Source organism: Carcharodon carcharias, chromosome 22 (assembly GCF_017639515.1).
Source record: "Carcharodon carcharias isolate sCarCar2 chromosome 22, sCarCar2.pri, whole genome shotgun sequence".
Taxonomy (NCBI): domain Eukaryota; kingdom Metazoa; phylum Chordata; class Chondrichthyes; order Lamniformes; family Lamnidae; genus Carcharodon; species Carcharodon carcharias.
In genome coordinates this window covers 67,326,554-67,348,942 of record NC_054488.1, presented here as the reverse complement: position 1 = coordinate 67,348,942, position 22,389 = coordinate 67,326,554, and the positions used below count along the sequence as shown (strand labels likewise).

Below are 22,389 nucleotides of genomic sequence, written 5' to 3'. Positions count from 1 at the left end.
CTCCCAAATCCGGTAAGAGACACAGATACCCTCCCAAATCCGGTAAGAGACACAGAAACCCTCCCAAATCCGGTAAGAGACACAGATACCCTCCCAAATCCGGTAAGAGACACAGCTACCCTCCCAAATCCGGTAAGAGACACAGAAACCCTCCCAAATCCGGTAAGAGACACAGAAACCCTCCCAAATCCGGTAAGAGACACAGAAACCCTCCCAAATCCGGTAAGAGACACAGAAACCCTCCCAAATCCGGTAAGAGACACAGCTACCCTCCCAAATCCGGTAAGAGACACAGAAACCCTCCCAAATCCGGTAAGAGACACAGCTACCCTCCCAAATCCGGTAAGAGACACAGATACCCTCCCAAATCCGGTAAGAGACACAGCTACCCTCCCAAATCCGGTAAGAGACACAGAAACCCTCCCAAATCCGGTAAGAGACACAGAAACCCTCCCAAATCCGGTAAGAGACACAGAAACCCTCCCAAATCCGGTAAGAGACACAGAAACCCTCCCAAATCCGGTAAGAGACACAGAAACCCTCCCAAATCCGGTAAGAGACAGAGAAACCCTCCCAAATCCGGTAAGAGACACAGAAACCCTCCCAAATCCGGTAAGAGACACAGATACCCTCCCAAATCCGGTAAGAGACCACAGATACCCTCCCAAGTCCGGTAAGAGACCACAGATACCCTCCCAAATCCGGTAAGAGACACAGATACCCTCCTAAATCCGGTAAGAGACACAGATACCCTCCCAAATCCGGTAAGAGACACAGAAACCCTCCCAAATCCGGTAAGAGACACAGATACCCTCCCAAATCCGGTAAGAGACACAGATACCCTCCCAAATCCGGTAAGAGACACAGAAACCCTCCCAAATCCGGTAAGAGACACAGATACCCTCCCAAATCCGGTAAGAGACACAGATACCCTCCCAAATCCGGTAAGAGACACAGATACCCTCCCAAATCCGGTAAGAGACACAGATACCCTCCCAAATCCGGTAAGAGACACAGATACCCTCCCAAATCCGGTAAGAGACACAGATACCCTCCCAAATCCGGTAAGAGACCACAGATACCCTCCCAAATCCGGTAAGAGACACAGATACCCTCCCAAATCCGGTAAGAGACACAGATACCCTCCCAAATCCGGTAAGAGACCACAGATACCCTCCCAAATCCGGTAATAGACCACAGATACCCTCCCAAATCCGGTAAGAGACCACAGATACCCTCCCAAATCCGGTAAGAGACCACAGATACCCTCCCAAATCCGGTAAGAGACACAGATACCCTCCCAAATCCGGTAAGAGACACAGATACCCTCCCAAATCCGGTAAGAGACCACAAATACCCTCCCAAATCCGGTAAGAGACACAGATACCCTCCCAAATCCGGTAAGAGACACAGATACCCTCCCATATCCGGTAAGAGACCACAGATACCCTCCCAAATCCGGTGAGAGACACAGATACCCCCCCCCCAAATCCGGTAAGAGACACAGATACCCTCCCAAATCCGGTAAGAGACCACAGATACCCTCCCAAATCCGGTAAGAGACACAGATACCTTCCCAAATCCGGTAAGAGACACAGATACCCTCCGAAATCCGGTAAGAGACACAGATACCCCCCCAAATCCGGTGAGAGACACAGATACCCCCCCCAAATCCAGTAAGAGACACAGATACCCTCCCAAATCCGGTAAGAGACCACAGATATCCCCCCCCAAATCCGTTAAGAGACACAGATACCCCCCCAAATCCGGTAAGAGACCACAGATACCCCCCCAAACCGGTAAGAGTCCACAGATACCACCACCCCAAAATCCGGTAAGAGTATATGGTAACCTCCCAAATCCAGTAAGAGTCTACAGAAACCCCACCAAATCTGGTAAGAGTCTACAAACAAACCCCAAGTCCAGTTAGAGTCTACAGATACTCCCCCAAATTCAGTAAGAGTTTACAGGTACCCCCCAAAATCCGGTTAGAGTCTAAAAAAAAACCCCAAATCCGCTAAGAGTCTACAGCTGCCCATCCAAATCTGGTAAGAGTCTACAGATACCCCCCCCAAATCCAGTAAGAGTCTACAGACACACACTCAAATCCGGTAAGAGTCTACAGATACCCCCCAAATCCGGTAAGAGTCTACAGCTGCCAGGCCAAATCCAGTAAGAGTCTACAGATACCCCCCAAATCCAGTTAGAGTCTACAGATACTCCCCCAACATCAGTAAGAGTTTACAGATACCCCCCCAAATCCAGTAAGAGTCTAAAAAAACCTCCCAAATCCGGTAAGAGTCTACAGCTGCCTAGCCAAATCCGGTAAGAGTCAACAACTGCCCATCCAAATCCGGTAAGAGTCTACAGAAACCCCCCCCAAATCCGGTAATAGTCTACGGATACCCCCCAAATCCTGTAAGAGTCTACAGATACCTCCAAATCCTGTAAGAGTCTACAGATACCTCCAAATCCATTAAGAGTCTACAGATACCCACCCAAATCTGGTAATATTCTACAGATAGCCCCCAAATCTGGTAAGAGTCTACAGATACCCCCCCAAATCCGGTATGAGTCTACAAATACGCACCCAAATCTGGTAATATTTTACAGATAGACCCCAAATCCGGTAAGAGTCTACAGATACCTCCCAAATCCAGTAAGAGTCTACAGATACCCCCCAAATCCAATAAGAGTCTACAGATACCCCCCCAAATCCGGTAAGAGTCTACAGATAGCCCCAAATCTGGTAAGAGTCTACAGATAGCCCCCAAATCCAGTAAGAGTCTACAGATACCCCCCCAAATCCTGTAAGAGACTACAGATACCCCCAAATCCGGTAAGAGTCTACAGATACCCACCCAAATCCGGTAAGAGTCTACAGATACATCCCAAATCCGGTAAGAGTCTACAGATACCCACCCAAATCCGGTAAGAGTCTACAGGTACCCACCCAAATCCGGTAAGAGTCTACAGGTACCCACCCAAATCCGGTAAGAGTCTACAGATACCCACCCAAATCCGGTAAGAGTCTACAGATACCTCTCAAATCCAGTAAGAGTCTACATATACACCCCAAATCTGGTATGTGTCTACAGATACCCCCCAAATCCTGTTAGAATCTACAGATACCCTGCCAAATCCAGTAACTGTATAGATACCTCCCAAATCCGGTAAGAGTCTACAGATACCCACCCAAATCTGGTAAGAGTCTACAGATACCTCCAAAATCCGGTAAGAGTCTATAGATACCCCCCAAATCCGGTAAGAGTCTACAGATACCCCACCAAATTTGGTAAGAGTCTATAGATACCCCTAACTCCACTCCAGTAAAACAGAGTCTACTACAGATACCCCCCAGATCTGGTAAGGGAATCTACAGATAGCCCCACCACCACCCACCCCACTGATACCAGTAACAGAGGCTTCAAAATCAGACTCCCGGTACCGGTTAATGAATGGTCGAGATGAGATACACTGGGCTGTATTCTCACTGAATCAGGTTGACTTGGGTGATTTTTTAGAAATGGCTGGCTGCACCTGATTCTGGGATTCCCAACTCCATTTTCAAGCTGAGAGATTTTTTTTTATTCATTCACAGGATGCGAGCTTCGCTGGCTGGGCCAGCATTTATTGCCCATCCCTAATTGCCCCTTGAGAAGGTTGTGGTGAGCTGCCTACTTGAACCGCTGCAGTCCATGTGGTGTAGATACACCCACAGTGCTGTTAGGGAGAGAGTTCCAGGATTTTGACCCAGTGACAGTGAAGGAACGGCCGATATATTTCCAAGTCAGGATGGTGAGTGACTTGGAGGGGAACTTCCAGGTGCTGGTGTTCCCATGTGTCTGCTGCCCTTGTCCTTCTAGATGGTAGTGGTCATGGGTTTGGAAGGTGCTGCTGAAGGAGCCTTGGTGAATCCCTACAGTGCATCTTGCAGATGATACACACACTGCTGCCACTGTGTGTCAGTGGTGGAGGGAGTGAATGTTTGTGGATGTGGTGCCAATCAGGTAGGACTGCTTTGTCCTGGATGGTGTTGAGCTTCTTGAGTATTGTGGGAGTTGCACTCATCCACGCAAATGGGAGTGTTCCATCACACTCCTGACTTGTGCCTTGTAGATGGTGGACAGGCTTTGGATAGTGGGGGATTCAGTGATGGTAATGCCATTGAACATCAAGGGGAGATGGTTAGATTCTCTCTTGTTGGGGATGGTCATTGCCTGACACTTGTGTGGTGTGAATGTTACTTGCCACTTGTCAGCCCAAGCCTGGATATTGTCCAGGTCTTGCTGCATTTGGACAAGGACTGCGTCAGTATCTGAGGAGTCGTGAATGGTGCTGAACATTGTGCAATCATCAGCGAACATCCCCACTTCTGACCTTATGATGGAAGGAAGGTCATTGATGAAGCAGCTGAAGATGTTTGGGCCGAGGACCCTACCCTAAGGAACTCCTGCAGTGATGTCCTGGAGCTGAGGTGACTGACCTCCAACAACCACAACCATCTTCCTTTGTGCTAGGTATGACTCCAACCAGCGGAGAGTTTTCCCCCTGATTCCCATTGACTCCGGTTTTGCTGGGGCTCCTTGATGCCACACTCGGTCAAATGCTGTCTTGATGTCAAAGGTAGTCATTCTCACCTCACCTCGGGAGTTCAGCTCTTGCATCCATGTTTGAACCAAGGCTGTATTGAGGTCAGGAGCTGAGTGGCCCTGGCGGAACCCAAACTCAGCATCAGTGAGCAGGTTATTGATAAGCAAGTACCGCTTCATAGCACTGTTCATGACCCTTTCCGTTACTGATGATGGAGAGTAGACTGATGGGGCGGTAATTGGCCGGGTTGGATTTGTCCTGCTTTTTGTGTACAGGACATACCTGGGCAATTTTCCACATAGCCGGGTAGATGCCAGTGCTGTAGCTGTACTGGAACAGCTTGGCCAGGGGTCCGGCAAGTTCTGGAGCACAAGTCTTCAGTACTATTGCCAGAATATTGTCAGGGCCCATAGCCTTTGCAGTATCCAGTGCCTTCAGCCGTTTCTTGATATCACGTGGAGTGAATCAAATTGGCTGAAGACTGGCATCTGTGATGCTGGGGACCTTCAGAGGAGGCCGAGATGGATCATCCACTCGGCACTTCTGGCTGAAGGTTGTTGTGAATGCTTCAGCCTTATCTTTTGTACTGATGTCTTGGACTCCCCCATCATTGAGGATGGGGATATTTGTGGAGTCTCCTCCTCCAGTGAGATGTTTAATTGTCCACCACCATTCACAACTGGATGTGACAGGACTGCAGAGCTTAGATCTGATCCATTGGTTGTGGGATCGCTTAGCTCTGCCTATCACTTGCTGCTTATGCTGTTTGGCACGCAAGTAACCCTGTGTTATAGCTTCACCAGGTTGCTATATTTTGCTATATATACCTCATTTCAAGGTATGCCTGTTGCTGCTCCTGACATGCCCTCCTGCACTCATCATTGAACCAGGGTTGATCCCCAGGCTTGATGGTAATGGTAGACTGGGGGATATGCCAGGCCGTGGGGTTACAGATTGTGTTTGAGTACAATTCTGCTGCTGCTGATGGCCCACAGCACCTCATGGATGCCCAGTCTTGAGTTGCTAGATCTGTTTGAAATCTTTCCCAATTAGCACAGCGGTAATACCACACAACACGATGGAGGGTATCCTCAATGTGAAGGTGGGACTTCGTCTCCACATGGACTGTGTGGTGTTCACTCCTGCCAATACTGTCATGGACAGATGCATCTGCAGCAGGCAGGTTGGTGAGGATGAGGTCAAGTATGTTTTCCCCTCTTGTCGGTTCCCTCACCACCTGCCGCAGACCCAGTCTCATGGCTGTGTCCTTTAGGACTCGGCCAGCTCGGTCAGTAGTGGTGCTACCGAGCTACTTTTGGTGATGGACATTGAAGTCCCCCATCCAGAGTACATTCTGCATTCTTGCCACCCTCAGTGCTTCCTCCAAGTGGTGTTCAACATGGAGGAGCACTGATTCATCACCTGAGAGAGGGCGGTACGTGGTAATCAGCAGGAGGTTTCCTTGCCCATGTTTGACCTGATGCCATGAGACTTCATGGGGTCTGGAGTTGATGTTGTGGACTCCCAGGGCAACTCCCTCCTGACTGTATACCACTGTGCCCCCACCTCTGCTGGGTCTGTCCTGCCGGTGGGACAGGACATACCCGGGGATGGTGATGGTGGTGTCTGGGACATTATCTGTAAGGTATGATTCCGTGAGGATGACTGTGTCAGGCTGTTGCTTGACTAGTCGGTGAGACAGCTCTCCCAATTTTGGCATAGCCTCCAGATGTTAGTAAGGAGGACTTTGCAGAGTCGACAGGGCTGAGTTTGCCGTTGTTGTTTCCGGTGCCTCGGTCGATGCCGGGTGGTCTGTCCGGTTTTTCCTTTTTTGTAACATCTGAATAGTTTACTAGGCCACTTCAGAGGGCATTTAAGAGTCAACCACATTGTCACATGTAGGCCAGACCAGGTAAGGATGATGGATTTCCTTCCCTAAAGGGCTTCAGTGAACCAGATGGGTTTTTATAACAATCAGTAATGGTTTCATGGTCATCATTAGATTTTTAATTCCACATTTTTATTGAATTCAAATTCCACCATCTGCTGTGACAGATTCGAACCCAGGTTCCCAGGGAATTACCCTGGGTGTCTGGATTACCTGCCCAGTGACAATACCACTACACCATTGCGTATTTCCTACTCCTCCATAATTTTCATGAAGTCAGGCTAGGTGGGCTTTGGCTTCTTACAGGAGTTGTGAACCTGAGTCTGTATGAAGGGACCTTTCAAAAAGTATGCTCCCTATGCCCAGTTACACCCCCATCCATCCCCTATGCCCAGTTACACCCCCATCCATCCCCTATGCCCAGTTACACCCCCATCCATCTCCTATGCCCAGTTACACCCCCATCCATCCCCTATGCCCAGTTACACCCCATCCATCCCCTATGCCCAGTTACACCCCCATCCATCCCCTATGCCCAGATACACCCCCATCCATCCCCTATGCCCAGTTACACCCCCATCCATCCCCTATGCCCAGTTACACCCCCATCCATCCCCTATGCCCAGTTACACCCCCATCCATCCCCTATGCCCAGTTACACCCCCATCCATCCCCTATGCCCAGTTACACCCCCATCCATCCCCTATGTCCCCTCATGCCCCCTAGGCCAAACTATGGCACTTCCTTCCACATTGACCCACGAGACTTTGTAGAATCAATGAACCCTGTCCTGTAATGTGTAAAAAAACCTTGCGGAGAAAAAAGTCATTGTGAGAAGTTTCTCCTATTGAAGAAGTACAAACTAATAAAAGTGTCAATCGTCCAGTTTTGAACTCTCAAAGACCACAAACCCTTGAAACCACTTAACATTGTGTAAATAAACATTGGGAAATTGACCACCGAGATGGGAAGCCTGAGCTGTCAATCAAACACTGTTTCCTCTGGGGAACAGGTATCCACCTATTATTATTGCTGTCTGGGCGCTCAGCCAACAAGTTATAATGAGCTTTCAAACGCACTCCTCTGAAAACTTTCACCCTGCAAAAATGTAGCTTTTATATCAATCGACTTACATTCCCATGAATATGTGGCTAAGAGAGCTAAGAAAACCTTCAGGATGACTTTTCCTGCTGTGGGAAAGTCCACCCTAACATCCCGATCTCCAAGTCTCTCTTCGAAACCCCAAACCACTCGTCCCTTATATGTCCCATCTGGGTGTATTTTTTCCATACATATTATATTTACAGAGAGAGGGGGAGGATGGTGGAGAGAGACTAAGACAGTGAAGACCTCCTTTTGGAACCTCAGAAAATCTGAGTGCTTTTCAGTGAATGAATGAATTTTTAAAATAAACTCATTGTTAGTTAGTCACTTGCTTCACTGTCCCTGGATTAATTTTTGCAATTTGGCCTTTCTAGAAGGATAAGACTGGGAGCTGGGCAGAGTCTACTCATCGGAGACCACCAGATCCTGAGATTATTCACCCCCACCCCCCTTCTCTGTTTTACTATCTCTACCCCTCTGTTTCCCCTCACTCACTCCCCCCGCCCCCCCTCTCTCTCTCTCTCTCTCTCTTCACCCATCTCTCTTATTGAGGGAGAAAGATGGAGAGACTGAGGAAGAGAGAAGAGACTGAGAATTTTACAACAGAGATCAGTGAAGTGAATTAAATTGGCTGCCGGGCCTTTATATTTAACCCTTACATCGCTTGCTTTCAGACACAGTCTCTGTGTTCTTGGTGAATTAGACCCGGGTCCAAGTTCTGGCCTTTTTAATTGTGCTCTGAAAAGTTCCTGCCTTCCCTTTTTATATAATGATTCCCTGTGGCCATGTTTTATATTTATCAATGATTTACTGAGAGAAATGGGGGCTGTGGCGGGTGGGGGGGCGGAAATGGGAGCAATCCTCACTCAGCCCATCAGTAAACCGAATTCAGAGAGTGTAGCCACGGCTGCTGTGCAGGACAGGCTGCAGGCCAGATCGGCACAGCAAGATCCCATGTTCAAGGTGATGTGACCCAGTTATACTTCCCCCGGACCCAGAAAAGGCTAATCTCCCTCTTCAAAACTTGGGAGGGGGTGGGGGGTCTGATTGTTTTGCAAAACTTTGGAAAGCTTCAGAGAAATGAGTGAGTGTCATTCAACTCCCCCTCCATCTCTCCTCTGCTCCTGTCCAATTGATCACCTTCCCTTCAACACCGTAAACATAACAATAAATAAACAATATAAAAAAATACAAGCCTTTACACAGCGTCACATTGAGAAAATCAATTCCAGGACCTCAGAAACATTGGAAAGTCAATACATCAATGTTGACAATTGCACTGCACAGCAGGATCCCACAAACATCCCCACCATGGCCACACTGCAGAAACCCCAAATCCTGTCTCTTCCCCTTTCAGAAACACTGGACCACACCCCCGACCACTATTTCCCTCAATATATCCTCTTTCCCAGCTCTCTCTCTCTCTCCCCCTCTCTCTGTTTCTCACATGCCAGAATATGGAGAGGCAAACAGAGAGAGAGAGAGAGAGAGAGAGAGAAAACCACAGTCAGGGCCTCAATAAACTCAATTCAAAATGGTTCCCGCACATTTCATTAAAGCCTCAATTCATCGCAGTGTCTAAAACAGCAGCGTTATTCGGGGAAACAGCCTCACGTGAACAAGTTTCACTTCAGGCCCTCCCACCTGCTTCACCAGTCGCTGAATTAATTTTCAAAGTGTGCTCCCTGCTGGTCACTTAGGAAACCCTGTTTGGTATTTGCGCACAGAAAGATCCCACACACTGCAACGTGCTCACAGTCGGGTCAAAGTATTTTAGGGTTGAGAATTGATGAAAAAGGCAAGGCAGGGAAATATATTTAAACAAACTGGCACAGATTGGCCCTCAGTGACACAGTTTCTTTTCACAAATCTAACCTTCTGGGAGGCTGGGAGTGAGGGTCTTTTCTCCAGAGGCTGGGAGCTGGGCAGTGACTGCACGCCGGAGACCCCCAGATCGTCGTCTCTTCCCTCCCTGCCCCTGTGTCTCCCTGTTTCCCTCCCTCTCCCCTTTCTCTCTCCTTCCCTCCCTGAGAACTCACAATCGAAGTAGAAAGACAGGAGAGAGTGAGAGAGAGAGAGACAGCAAGAAAACGCACAATCACAGCCTCAAATCAAATGAATTCAAGTGGCTGCTGCACATTTTGTTTCACCATCACATTCATGGCCTAAAACACAGGCCTTATTGGGGAGTTCAGACAATGCACAGCCCCTCTTGAGGGGCTTTGAAATTAGGCCTTGAATTGGGCCTAGTCACAGAGGCTGCATTAAAGCTCAGGGTCAGGAACAGGCCCCAGTCTAACAGAACATTCCTCTCCCTCCACAGCTCAGCTCAACCCTCACAGACAGGGCTGGAAGGAATGAGAGGGAAATGGGACCCACTCCCCCTCACCTAGATAGAGTGGACGTGGGGAAGATGTTTCCGTTAGTGGGAGAGACTAGGACCCGAGGACACAGCCTCAGAGTAAAGGGAAGACCTTTTAGAACAGAGATGAGGAGAAACTTCTTTAGCCAGAGAGTGGTGAATCTATGGAATTCATTGCCACAGAAGGCTGTGGAGGCCAGGTCATTGAGTGTATTTAAGACCGAGATAGATAGGTTCTTGATTGGTAAGGGGATCAAAGGTTACAGGGAGAAGGTGGGAGAATGGGGTTGAGAAACTTATCAGCCATGATTGAATGGCGGAGCAGACTCGATGGGCCGAATGGCCTAATTTCTGCTCCTATGTCTTATGGTCTAACATTTTACCTGCCCGCTACCGGACTTACTGTAAATCTGGGATGATTCTGTCAAGGAAACCAAAACTGCACAGAGTATTCCAGATGTGGTCTCACTAATGCCTGTAGAACTGTAGCAAAACATCCCTCCTTTTATACTTGATTCCTATTGCATTAAATACCAACATTCCATTTGCCTTCCTAATCATTTGCTGTTCCTGCATATTAACCTTTTGTGGTTCATGTACCAGGACACCCACATCCCTCTGTGCTTCAGAGTTCTGCAATCTCTCTCTCTCTATTTAAATAATTTGCTGCTTTTCTATTCTTCCTGACAAAGTGAACAAGTTCACATTTTTCCACATTATATTCCATCTGCCACATTTTGCCTATTCACTTAACCTATCAATATTAACCTCTTTGCAGACTCTCTACCTCCTCTTGACAACTTACTTTCCTACCTATCTTTGTGTCATCAGCAAATTTAGTGACCATACCTTCAGTCCCTTCATCCAAGTCATTGATATAGCTTGTAAATAGTTGAGATCCCAGCACTAATCCCTGTGGTTCTCCACTAGTTTTAGTTTGCCAACCTGAAAATGACCCATTTATTCCTACTCCCTGCTTCCTGTTAGCTAACCAATACTCTATCCATGCTAATATGTTACCTCCTACACCATGAGCTTTTATTTTGTGAAGTAACCTTTCATGTGGCACCTTATTGAATGCCTTTTGGAAATCCAAGTACACCACATCTACAGGTTCCCCTTTATCCATGTTGCTTGTTACTTCCTCAAAGAATTCTAATAAATTAGTCAAATATGATTTTCCTTTCACAAAACCATGTTGACTCTGCCTGATTGCATTGAAATTTTCTAAATGTTCCTCCTTAATAATGGATTCTAGCATTTTCCCTATAACAGATGTTAGGCTAACTGTTCTTTCACACAGGCCCCTGTTGTTCTTCCTGTGTACCCCACCCTACCATGTGGTTACTGTTAGGGGGCCTATAAACCACTACCACAAGTGACTTCCTACCTTTGCTATTTCTTATCTCTACTCAACCTGAAACTGCATTTTGATCTTTAGAACTAAGATCATCTCTCTCTATTGCACTAATTTCATCCTTAATTAACAGAGTTACCCTTCCTAGCTTCCTGTTCTTCTGAAATGTCATGTATCCTTGAATGTTTAGGTCCCAGCCATGGTCACCTTGCAGCCACATCTCAGTAACAACTATCAGATCATGCGTATTTATTTCTATGTGAGCTGAAATTCATCCATTATGAATGCTATGTGCATTCAGATGCAAAGCCTTTAGTTCTGTCTTTTTACTGTTTTTGCAAACTTTGGCTTTATTTGCTGGTGCACTCTTGAGTTTGTACACTCTGTCTCTTCCTGCCATGCTCTGATTATCATTCCCTTATTACTACCTTTCTCTCTTGCTTTGTCCTTTCCCTTTAATTTACCACGTGCTCTCTCACATGATCCTCCCCCCCCAACTATTTAGTTTAAAGCCCTCTCTACTGCCCTAGTTATATGACTCGACAGAACACTGGTCTCAGGGTAATCTCTTCAATGAGCTTTGTGTCCTCATCATCAACCACTCCTGTATCCCTTAGTAGGATTTTTAATCCATGACAAGAGGGATGAGCAAATTGTCCATGTAACTTTTGCTCTTTTCTCTCAAAACTCCTATTGCCTGGAGCCATTATCAATCTGAGAATCTAAACTCCAGTTAAGACCAGGAGCCCGTCCACATGCGACACTTCAGCACAGTCCAATTTGAAAGTGAACACTGAACAAGGAATTTCTGCAATCTTTGATATAGTCTATTAACGTCCATGTTTTCTTCTTGTTTTCAGAATACAAAAAAAGGGGATGGTCTGTAGGCCAAGTTTCCCTCTGGGATTTGGTTTACTCAACAATTAACATCGGCTGTGGTCATAACAATGGTAGCAGAAGATGGTTGCCTACAAGTCAAGATTGGAAACTAAGATTCCTCTCTGGGATAACTATCTGTCTTCCCAAATTTTCCAAAATCTGACCATGTCTCATCGGCATTTAACAGATCATCTTTCTTATAAACTCTATCCATGAAACTTAATAGAATATCCAAACCTTGATCGTGTATCCAACTGATGGGCATCCAGTTCACAAAAATACTTTGCTGCTGATTTGACATCAGGAGGTGACAATGCCAAGACTATAACTTGTTTTCTCTTGGGTAAAGCTATGACCCGTATCCACATATTTACTCATTTTTCCACTGGTTATAAAGTTTGGATTTGGAGAACAATGGTGTATAATCATATCTGACACTTTTTAACCTGCCTTCACCATTTTCTTTCACAAAGGTAATTCAGATTACTTATTACGTCTGAAACAAAATCTTAGCCTACAGACCATCCCCTTTTTTTGTATTCTGAAAACAAGAAGAAAGCATTCTAATTTTGGCAGCAAGAAGTCCAGTAACACTTTTGGGATTTTAAAAATTAAAGGTAAAAGTTTTATTAACTAGAAGAAAAGAAAACTTAAGCACAGAAGATTACAGTTACACAATTAAACTTAGTCTTACAAAACATTCCCCCAAAAGACTCCCTACTTGGTCAAACCCACAAGTAAACACCTTCCAGGCAACACGCCATTGTAGATGTTTAACTATAAATATCCAGTAATATTACTCAAGGGAAACTGCTGTAGCTTCATCAAAGGCAAACCACATGACCTCTTAACCTCTCTTCCATTCTACTGTGGAAATCTAAGACTTCAGAACAAGACTGCTTTTTGCAGTCTAAGACTTTTCTGGCTTGACTGGGCGACTGATTCAAACTGCATCTTCTCCCAGCCTAGAGCTGTTTCCAGGAGATATTCCTCACACAGCCAACAGCCAACCGCTAAGCTCTCCAAAGTAACTCAAAAATACCTTTCCCTCCTTTCACCTCAGGTTCCATTGTTCTCAGACCTCTTTGAAACTCAGACCCTTCCAGATATCAAATCTTTCACGTTTCTATTTTATCTCTGCTTTCGGGTCAATGAAATGTAATATACCCTCTTCTGTTTACCCATGGAACTCCTGTGATATGCAGAAACGTTTCTTGTCACCTTTGACTTCCCTTTGATATTCAAATGAACTCTCAACTTATCTAAAAATGCAATTGTTAGATCCAGCCTATTTACTTGTACCTCAAACACCCCATTATAACTCATTACAAATCCACAAGCCTTACATCTCTATCCTTTCATGTCTTAAACCTTCCAGACAACCTGTCTCTAGTAACCTTCCCCAAGTTTAATTAAATCATTTATACTGACACACAACCTTCCCGACAGAATAACACAATATTCCTCAAAAATATTAAAAAGCATCCATTCTCATGCCATGTTTTCTGGTCCTAAGCCAGTTGCTGAAGTATGAACCTAGACTTAGTAATGGATTTATTCACATGGGTGTTATGTTTGACTCCACCCTAAACTAAGACCACTTACTTTCACCTCTGTAACATTGTCTGACCCCACCCCTGTCTTAGCTCATCTGCCACTGAAACCCTTATTCAAGATTTTGTTACCTCTAGACTTGACTATTCCAAAGCTCTCCTGGCTGGTCTCTCACATTCCACATTCTACCCTCTGTAAACATGAGATCATCCTGTGTCCTGACTCACATCGCATGCCATTCACCCCTCATCTCTGTGCTCACTGACATGTACTGGCTCCTGGTTAAAAGCACTTCATTTTTAAATTCTCTTCCTTGTTTTTAAATCCCTCCATGACTTTATCACCCAACTTTGTAACCTCCTCAAGCCCCACAACCCTTTGAGATATCTCTACTCCTCTAATTCATGTCGCTTGATTTCAATCATTGATTTTAATCACTTCACCACTGGCGGCCGTGTCTTCAGTTGCCTGGTCCCTAGGCTCTGGAATTTCCTCCCTGCATCTCTCCACCTCTCTACCTCACTTTCCTCCTTTCAGGCAATCCTTAACACCTACTCAGAACTTTTGGTCACCTGATCTAATGCCTTCTTATGTGGCTTGGTGTCATATTTTGTTTTATAAACCTCTTTAAGCGCCTTGGGATATTCTGTTATGCTAAATACAAGTTATTGCTGCCAAACCAAGAGGATCCCCAGGTATCCAGCAGCAAGTGATGTCAGCAAGCGGGGAAACAGCGAATCACATTGAAGTGTTTTACACAGCAAATTGGGAAGTTAAAAATGTTGATTATCCTTAACTTTTAATTTAAATTTTCAGATAGTGGGCTCAATGATCATGACTGGATTATTGTAGAGGTAACATAAAGATAAAAAAAGCTTCCAAAAGATGTCTATATTTTTTCAAACTTTTTTTTTATCATTCTGGAGAAATTTGGCATTCCACAAATATAAACCCAGGTTTTCAGGGCCAGAAAGGCGTTTATTAGTAACTATGAAGTCAACACATTTTTAAAACTTTTAAAACCCAGATACACCTCACTTAACAAGGTGTAACATTTTAAAGGGTTTTGTTCTGCAGTGGAAGGTTCTCATCGATTCTATTGAATGCAACCTTGGGAATGTACCATCAGGACTATCTCAGGGAAAGTGTAGAAACATTACAGCAACTTTTGGATTTCTGCACAGAATACTGTGTTGTTGTGCATGTGTGAACTTCCAATGTTGCTGTCAGCCTCAGTGAGTCAATGTTCGTGAACACTGACAGTATCACTCTCATTATTAAAGCAAAACCAATGGGACTGGGAGAGCAGTCACACTACAACCAGGACATGTGTTGTGCTGTGACTCAGAAATTAGTTACATTGCATTCTTAAAATTAATTTCTCTTTAACTGGCTGTGCAATTACACCATAAGACACTCCCAATCACACAAACACTGACCCTTACCCAGGTCTTCCAATAAAGCCCTGGACCTGGGCACCTTTTCTTCTCACCCTGAGGTGTGTGTTTGCCACATGACCCTCACTTTGTTTCCCCCTGTTCTCTATCTCATTCAGGTAATTACTTTGCCAGTCATTTCATCATGGGAGGAGAAACATTTGACTCAACTCATCCTGAAGGTTACTTATTTGGAGAGAACAGCGACCTGAATTTCCTGGGGATCCGCCCAGTAGCTGTAAGTATTGTATGTATGCGTGTACTGTATGTAGTGTGTGCACTGTATGTACAGACACATAGGTACAAACATAGCTACACTGCAGGTACAAACACACCCACAATGGTACAAACACACCCACACTGGTACAAACACACCCACACCGGTACACTGGTACAAACACACCCACACCGGTACAAACACACCCACACTGGTACAAACACACCCACACCGGTACACCGGTACAAACACACCCACACTGGTACAAACACACCCACACCGGTACAAACACACTCTCACCTGTACAAACACACCCACACCTGTACAAACACACCCACACTGGTACAAACACACCCACACTGGTACAAACACACCCACACTGGTACAAACACACCCACACCTGTACAAACACACCCACACCGGTACAAACACACTCTCACCTGTACAAACACACCCACACAGGTACAAACACACCCACACAGGTACAAACACACCCACACTGGTACAAACACACCCACACCTGTACAAACACACCCACACTGGTACAAACACACTCTCACCTGTACAAACACACCCACACAGGTACAAACACACCCACACAGGTACAAACACACCCACACTGGTACAAACACACCCACACTGGTACAAACACACTCTCACCTGTACAAACACACCCACACAGGTACAAATACACCCACACCGGTACAAACACACCCACACCGGTAAAACACACCCACACTGGTACAAACACACCCACACTGGTACAAACACACCCACACTGGTACAAACACACCCACACCTGTACAAACACACCCACACTGGTACAAACACACTCTCACCTGTACAAACACACCCACACTGGTACAAACACACCTACACCGGTACAAACACACCCACACAGGTACAAACACACCCACACTGGTACAAATACACCCACACCGGTAAAAACACACCCACACTGGTACAAACACACTCTCACCTGTGCAAACACACCCACACAGGTACAAACACACCCACACAGGTACAAATACACCCACACTGGTACAAACACACTCTCACCTGTACAAACACACCCACACAGGTACAAACACACCCACACCTGTACAAACACATCCACACCGGTAAAACACACCCACACCTGTACAAATGCATCCACACCTGTACAAACACCCCACACCTGTACAAACACACTCTCACCTGTACAAACACACCCACACCGGTAAAACACACCCACACCTGTACAAATGCATCCACACCTGTACAAACACACTCTCACCTGTACAAACACACCCACACTGGTACAAACACACCCACACTGGTACAAACACACCCACACTGGTACAAACACACCCACACTGGTACAAACACACCCACACTGGCACAAACACACCCACACTGGTACAAACACACCCACACCTCTACAAACACACCCACACTGGTACAAACACACCCACAAGTACAAACACACCCACACCTGTATAAATACACCCACACCGGTACAAACACACCCACATCTGTACAAATACACCCACACCTGTACACACACACCCACACCTGTACAAACACACCCACACTGTCAGTTCACTCAGCCTTCTTTGAGAATAATAAACTAAAAACTCAAGAAATAGGAGCAGTAGACCATTCAGCCCATCGAGCCTGCTCCGCCATTCAATACGATCATGGCCAATCTTAGGCTTCAACTCCACTTTCCTGCCCGCACCCCATTTCCTTTGATTTCCTGAGAAACCAACATTCTGTCTATCTCAGCCTTAAATAAATTCAACAATGGAGCATCCACAACCCTCTGGGGTAGAGAATTCCAAAGATTTACAACCCTTTGAATGAAGGAATTTCACCTCATCACAGTCCTAAACGATTGGTTCCTTATCTTAAGACTGTGCCCGCGTGTTTTAGACTCCCCAACCAGTGGAAACAATCTCTCAGCATCTGGCCCATCAATCCCCTTCAAAATTTTGTAGGTTTTAGTGAGATTGCCTCACATTCTTCTAAACTCCAGAGAATATCAGCCCCATGTAGCCTCTCATCATAGAACATGCCTCAACAATAATGAAAGAATGACATTTTGACCTCAGTAACTGGGTGGCTTGTCACTTTGAGCTCTTCCCTGTTCAGTGATTCATCATCTGGCCCATCAGTCATTGTCACTTCCTGATTCTCTGATAGCTGATTCTCTACAATCACTGACCTGGGTTCAGCGATTAGATTAGATAAACTGCTATCCTGGGGATGTTAGCAGGAAACTTGAGGTGAAGTAACAAATTATATATTGTCCTTAGGAATCATAGAATGATACAGCAGAGACAGAGGCCATTCAGCCCATTGTGTCTGTGCCAGCTCATTGACAGAGCTATCTATTTAATCCCACTCTCTTGCCCTTTCCCCACAGCCCTGTATTTTCTTTCCTTTTCAGATATTTATACAATTTCCTTTTGGAAATTACTATTAAATCTGCTTCCACCACCCAGTTCCAGTTTGTCCTGTGCCAGTTTGACCTGTTCCAGTGTTGTACCAGTGTGTTCTGTGCCGGTGTGTCCTGTGCCAGTGTTGTGCTGGTTGTCCTGTGGGTTGTGTGAGGCTCATACACACTGACTGATTCTGATGTCCACAGTATGATTCAGCAGATCACCAGTTCTCTCCGGGTGTTTCTATGTGTGAAGTGCTCCATTGCCGTGAACCTTGTTTCCTATCATTATAGCTGTGCCCAAAGCTGTCACTCACTCTCTGTATAACTGTTATGACAACCTCTCACCAACAACCACTCACCCTCTCAACTCACCACTGCCTAAAAGGGTGGTAGAGGCAGAAACATCATAACATTTAAGAAGTATTTGGATGTGCACTTGCGATGCCATGACATACAGGGCTATGGGCCTAGTGCTAGAAAGTGGGATTAGAATAGTTAGGTACTTGTTTGTCCTGCGCAGACTCGATAGGCCGAAGGGCCTTTTTCTGTGCTGTAGACTTCTATGACTCTCACCAACAGCCTCTCACCAACAGCCTCTGCAGAAATGTGTCTCTAATCCTGAAAGAACTGAGTTATCTAATACTGCTAAATTATTTAAGTGTTTATGTCCAGTGAATTCTGCGCTCTCTGTTTAACATCAGATCTTTTCAGGTTCATTCAAATGTGATGTTAGTGAGAATTATAATACTAATGAAAATGCTGGGACTTGTTAGTTCAGCTAATTTGGTGTGTGAGAGCTCACGGAGATAAGCAGACAGTGAGTGAGGTGGGTTACCAAGGAGCTGGCTTTGATATTCTGTGTGTAGACCGTAGGCTGGCAACGTGGTTACCCTGGTAACAACGCTAAGCTGAGATCCCGGCAAATAGTATTTCATAACAAGTGCGCAGAGGTCACAAATATGGATGTTAAAAATAACAAACTGACTCAATGTAGGGAAAGAATACCATTGTGAGCGAGCAGGTCTCTCCTGATGTGATACTGAACACAGATTTTGGACTCAATCTCCGGCCCATCTCACTCTGATCTGACCCAGTCCAATCATTAAACCTCAGTGTTCCTCGGGTAAGAAGGGCAAAGATTAGCTAACGCTCCGGCTCCCTAACCACTAGGGTGAACTTGTCAATGGGATTGTCCTGTGATGTCTCCATTACTAACACTCTATGTCCACCAAAAATGGCCAAGGGTCTGCAAACCTTTGGCGCAAACAGCCAGTCCTGAAGAGCAGTGTATAAGATCATTTTAAATGTATTCCTGGGACGTGAGCAAGGTTGGTATTTATTACCATTCCCTCGTTACCCTGAGATGTTGGAGTTTCTCACTGAACCATTTGTTGTTTGTTAACGGGTTTTCCAACTGGGTGAGCATTTCAGGAGGACAATTAAGAGCCACCAAATTGCAAGTGGTCTGGAATCATGTGTGGCCCAGACCAGGTACAGATGGCAGATTTCCTTCCCTAAAGGACATTTGTGAACCATTTGGGTTTTTACAACAATCCAACAGTTTCATGGTCAAAAGTTTTAAAAACTGAATTCATGCTTTCCGACTCCCTAATGAGATTTAGAATCCAAATCTCATAGCGCAGGAGAAGGCCCTTTAGTCCATGGTGTCTCTGGCAGCTCTTTGAAAGAGCTATGCAATTAGGCCCTCTCCTCCTCTCTCCCATAATCCAGTAAATCTTTCCCCCACATAAATTTATCTAATTCCTTTTTGAAAGTTTCGATTGAACCTGCTTCCACCGCCCTTTCAGGCAGCACCTTCCAGATCACAACTCACTGCAGAAAAAAACTTCCCTTGTTTTGCCTCTGGTCCTTTTGCCAATCATCTTTAATCTGGGTCCCTCTGGTTATCAATCCTCCTGCCACTGGAAACAGTTTCACCCTACTTACTTTATCAAAATCCTGCAAAATCTTAACATGAGTGTTAAATCTCCACTTAATATTCCCTGTCCGTTGAAGAATACGACCAGCTTCTCTAGCCTCTTTAGCAAACTTTACCATAACTTCTGGCTTTTGTATTCAATGCCTAAAGGTAAGAATCCCAATCATTTTTTTTTATCAGCTCCTCAACTTGTCAGAGATTTCTGTAACGATACCTGTGGATTCGTTTCTGCTACCCTGCAACATTGGACTATTTAGTTTGTTGTCTCTCCATGTCTGAATCACGAGTCATATTATGATGGTACTGATTTATCTGAATATTATTGCTGTTGAGCAGATGGTAATGAGCTGACTGAGTTACTGCTGTCTGTTGGTGAAGGTCCTCCTGCAGTTTTAGATCAGGAGTCCAGAATCAGAATTCAATTTGAAAATCTGTTCTCTGATCAATTGAACCATTGGAACCATTTTTGCTTCTTGTACTTTTGCAGTTTCCTTATGCTGCTCCACCACCTCAGGATCCAGTGAAGACACTGCGGAGCCTGATAAACATCCGGAAAGACACTTTGCGATTGGTCAAGTAAGTGAACTTGAATGGGGAGTGTATTTGAGTGATTGCCAGGATAACTCAGCTATCAGAGTAATAGAGAGAGCTATGACGGGTACTGAGAGGGTGAGAGACTAGCGAATCCTCCACACACAAGGCACTGTACATAGCATGGTATGGGAAGCAACATGTGCTGCAATGGTGTAGGAACCAGAATATGCTGCATGGTATACAAATCCGCTCTGTGCTGCATTGCATAGGAACCTGCTTGTGCTACATGGTATAGGAGCCTGCAATGTGCTGCAGTGTACAGGAACATGCATTCTCGTGCATGGTATGGGAACCTGCATTGTGCTGCATGGTATAGGAACTCGCATTGTCCTGCAATGTATAGGAATCTGTATTATGCTGCATGGTATATACACCTGGATTATGCTGCATGGTACAGGAGCCTGCATTGTGCTGCAATGTATAGGAACCTGGATTGTGCTGCATGGTATAGGAACTCGCATTGTGCTGCAATGTATAGGAACCTGGATTGTGCTGCATGGTATAGTCTGCTCCTCCATTCAATGAGATCATGGCTGATCTGATAATCTTCAACTCCACTTTCCTGCCTTTTCCCCATAACCCTTGATTCCCTTACTGATTAAAAATCTGCCTATCTCAGCCTTGAATATACTCAATAACCCAGCCTCTACAGCCCTCTGCGGTAAAGAATTCCACAGATTCACAAGAAATTCTTCCTCATCTCTGATAAAGGCAAAATACTGCAGATGCTAGAAATCTGAAACAAAAACAAAAATTGCTGGAAAAACTCAGCAGGTCTGACAGCATCTGTGGAGGGGAAGACAGAGTTAACGTTTTGAGTCCGTATGACTCTTCATCAGAACTGATCTCCTCATCTCTGTTTTCTTTTCTTACTCTGAGATGATGCCCTCTGTTCCTAGACTCTCCCACATGGGGAAACAACCTCTCAGCATCTACCCTGTGAAGCCCCCTATGAATCTTATATGTTTCAATAAGGTCGCCTCTCTAAAGGTCGTTCTTCTAAACTCCAGTGAGTACAGGCCCAACCTACTCAACCTCTCCTCATACGAAAATCCCTCCATCCCCAGGATCAACCTAGTGAACCTTCTCTGGACTGTCTCCAATGCCAGTATATCTTTCCTTAGATAAGGGGACCAAAACTGTTCATAGTATTCTAGGACTGGTGTAACTAATACCTGGTATAGTTTTAGCAAGACTTCCCTATTTTTATACTCCATTCCCTTTGAAATAAAGGCCAACATTCCATTTGCCTTCCCTATTACCTGCTGAACCTGTATTTTAGCTTTTTGGGATTCATGCACAAGGACCCCCAAATCCCTCTGTGCTGCAGCTTTCTTCAGTCTTTCTCCATTTAAATAATATTCAGCTCCTCTATTTTTCCTGCCTAAGTGCAAAACCTCACATTTTCCCACATTATATTCCATCTGCCAAGTTTTTGCCCACTCACTTAACCTGTCTATATCCCTCTGTAGACTCCTTATGTCATCCTCCACTTGCCTTCCCATCTATTTTTGTGTCATCCACAAACTTGGCGATAGTACATTCACTTCCCTCATCTAAGTCATTGATATATATTGTAAATAATTGTGGCCCCAGCCTGATCTGATCCCTGTGGCACTCCATTAGTTACAGGTTGCCATCCTGAAAATGCTCCCCTTACCCCAACTCTGTCTTCTATTAGTTAGCTAATCCTCTATCCATGCTAATATACTACCCCCTACACCATGGGCTCTTATCTTGTTAAGTAGCCTGATGTGCAGTACCTTATCGAACACCTTTTGGAAATCCAAATATATTACATCTACTGGTTCCCTTTTATCTATCTTGCTTGTTACCTCCTCAAAGAATTCTAATAAATTTGTCAGGCATCATTTCCCTTTCATGAAGCCATGCTAACTCTGCTTGATTAGATTATGTATTTCTAAATGTTCTGCTATTACATCCTTTATAGTAGACTAACATTTTCCCAATGACGGATATTAAGCTAACTGGCCTATAGATACCTGTTTTTTGTCTCCCTCCCTTTTTGAATAAGGGCGTC

General features: G+C 45.2%; 1 protein-coding gene across 4 annotated transcripts in view; it reads left to right on the top strand.

Annotated features, from left to right (window-relative positions):
- The window catches only part of rnf157 (ring finger protein 157), a 789,927-nt gene that overhangs the window by 9,136 nt on the left and 758,402 nt on the right, over positions 1-22,389 (top strand). For all 4 annotated transcript variants that reach the window (XM_041217436.1, XM_041217435.1, XM_041217438.1 and 1 more), the window contains exons 2-3: positions 15,293-15,411; positions 20,242-20,330. In XM_041217436.1, coding sequence (XP_041073370.1) covers positions 15,293-15,411; positions 20,242-20,330 — 208 coding nt within the window. The remainder of the gene's footprint in view (positions 1-15,292; positions 15,412-20,241; positions 20,331-22,389) is intronic.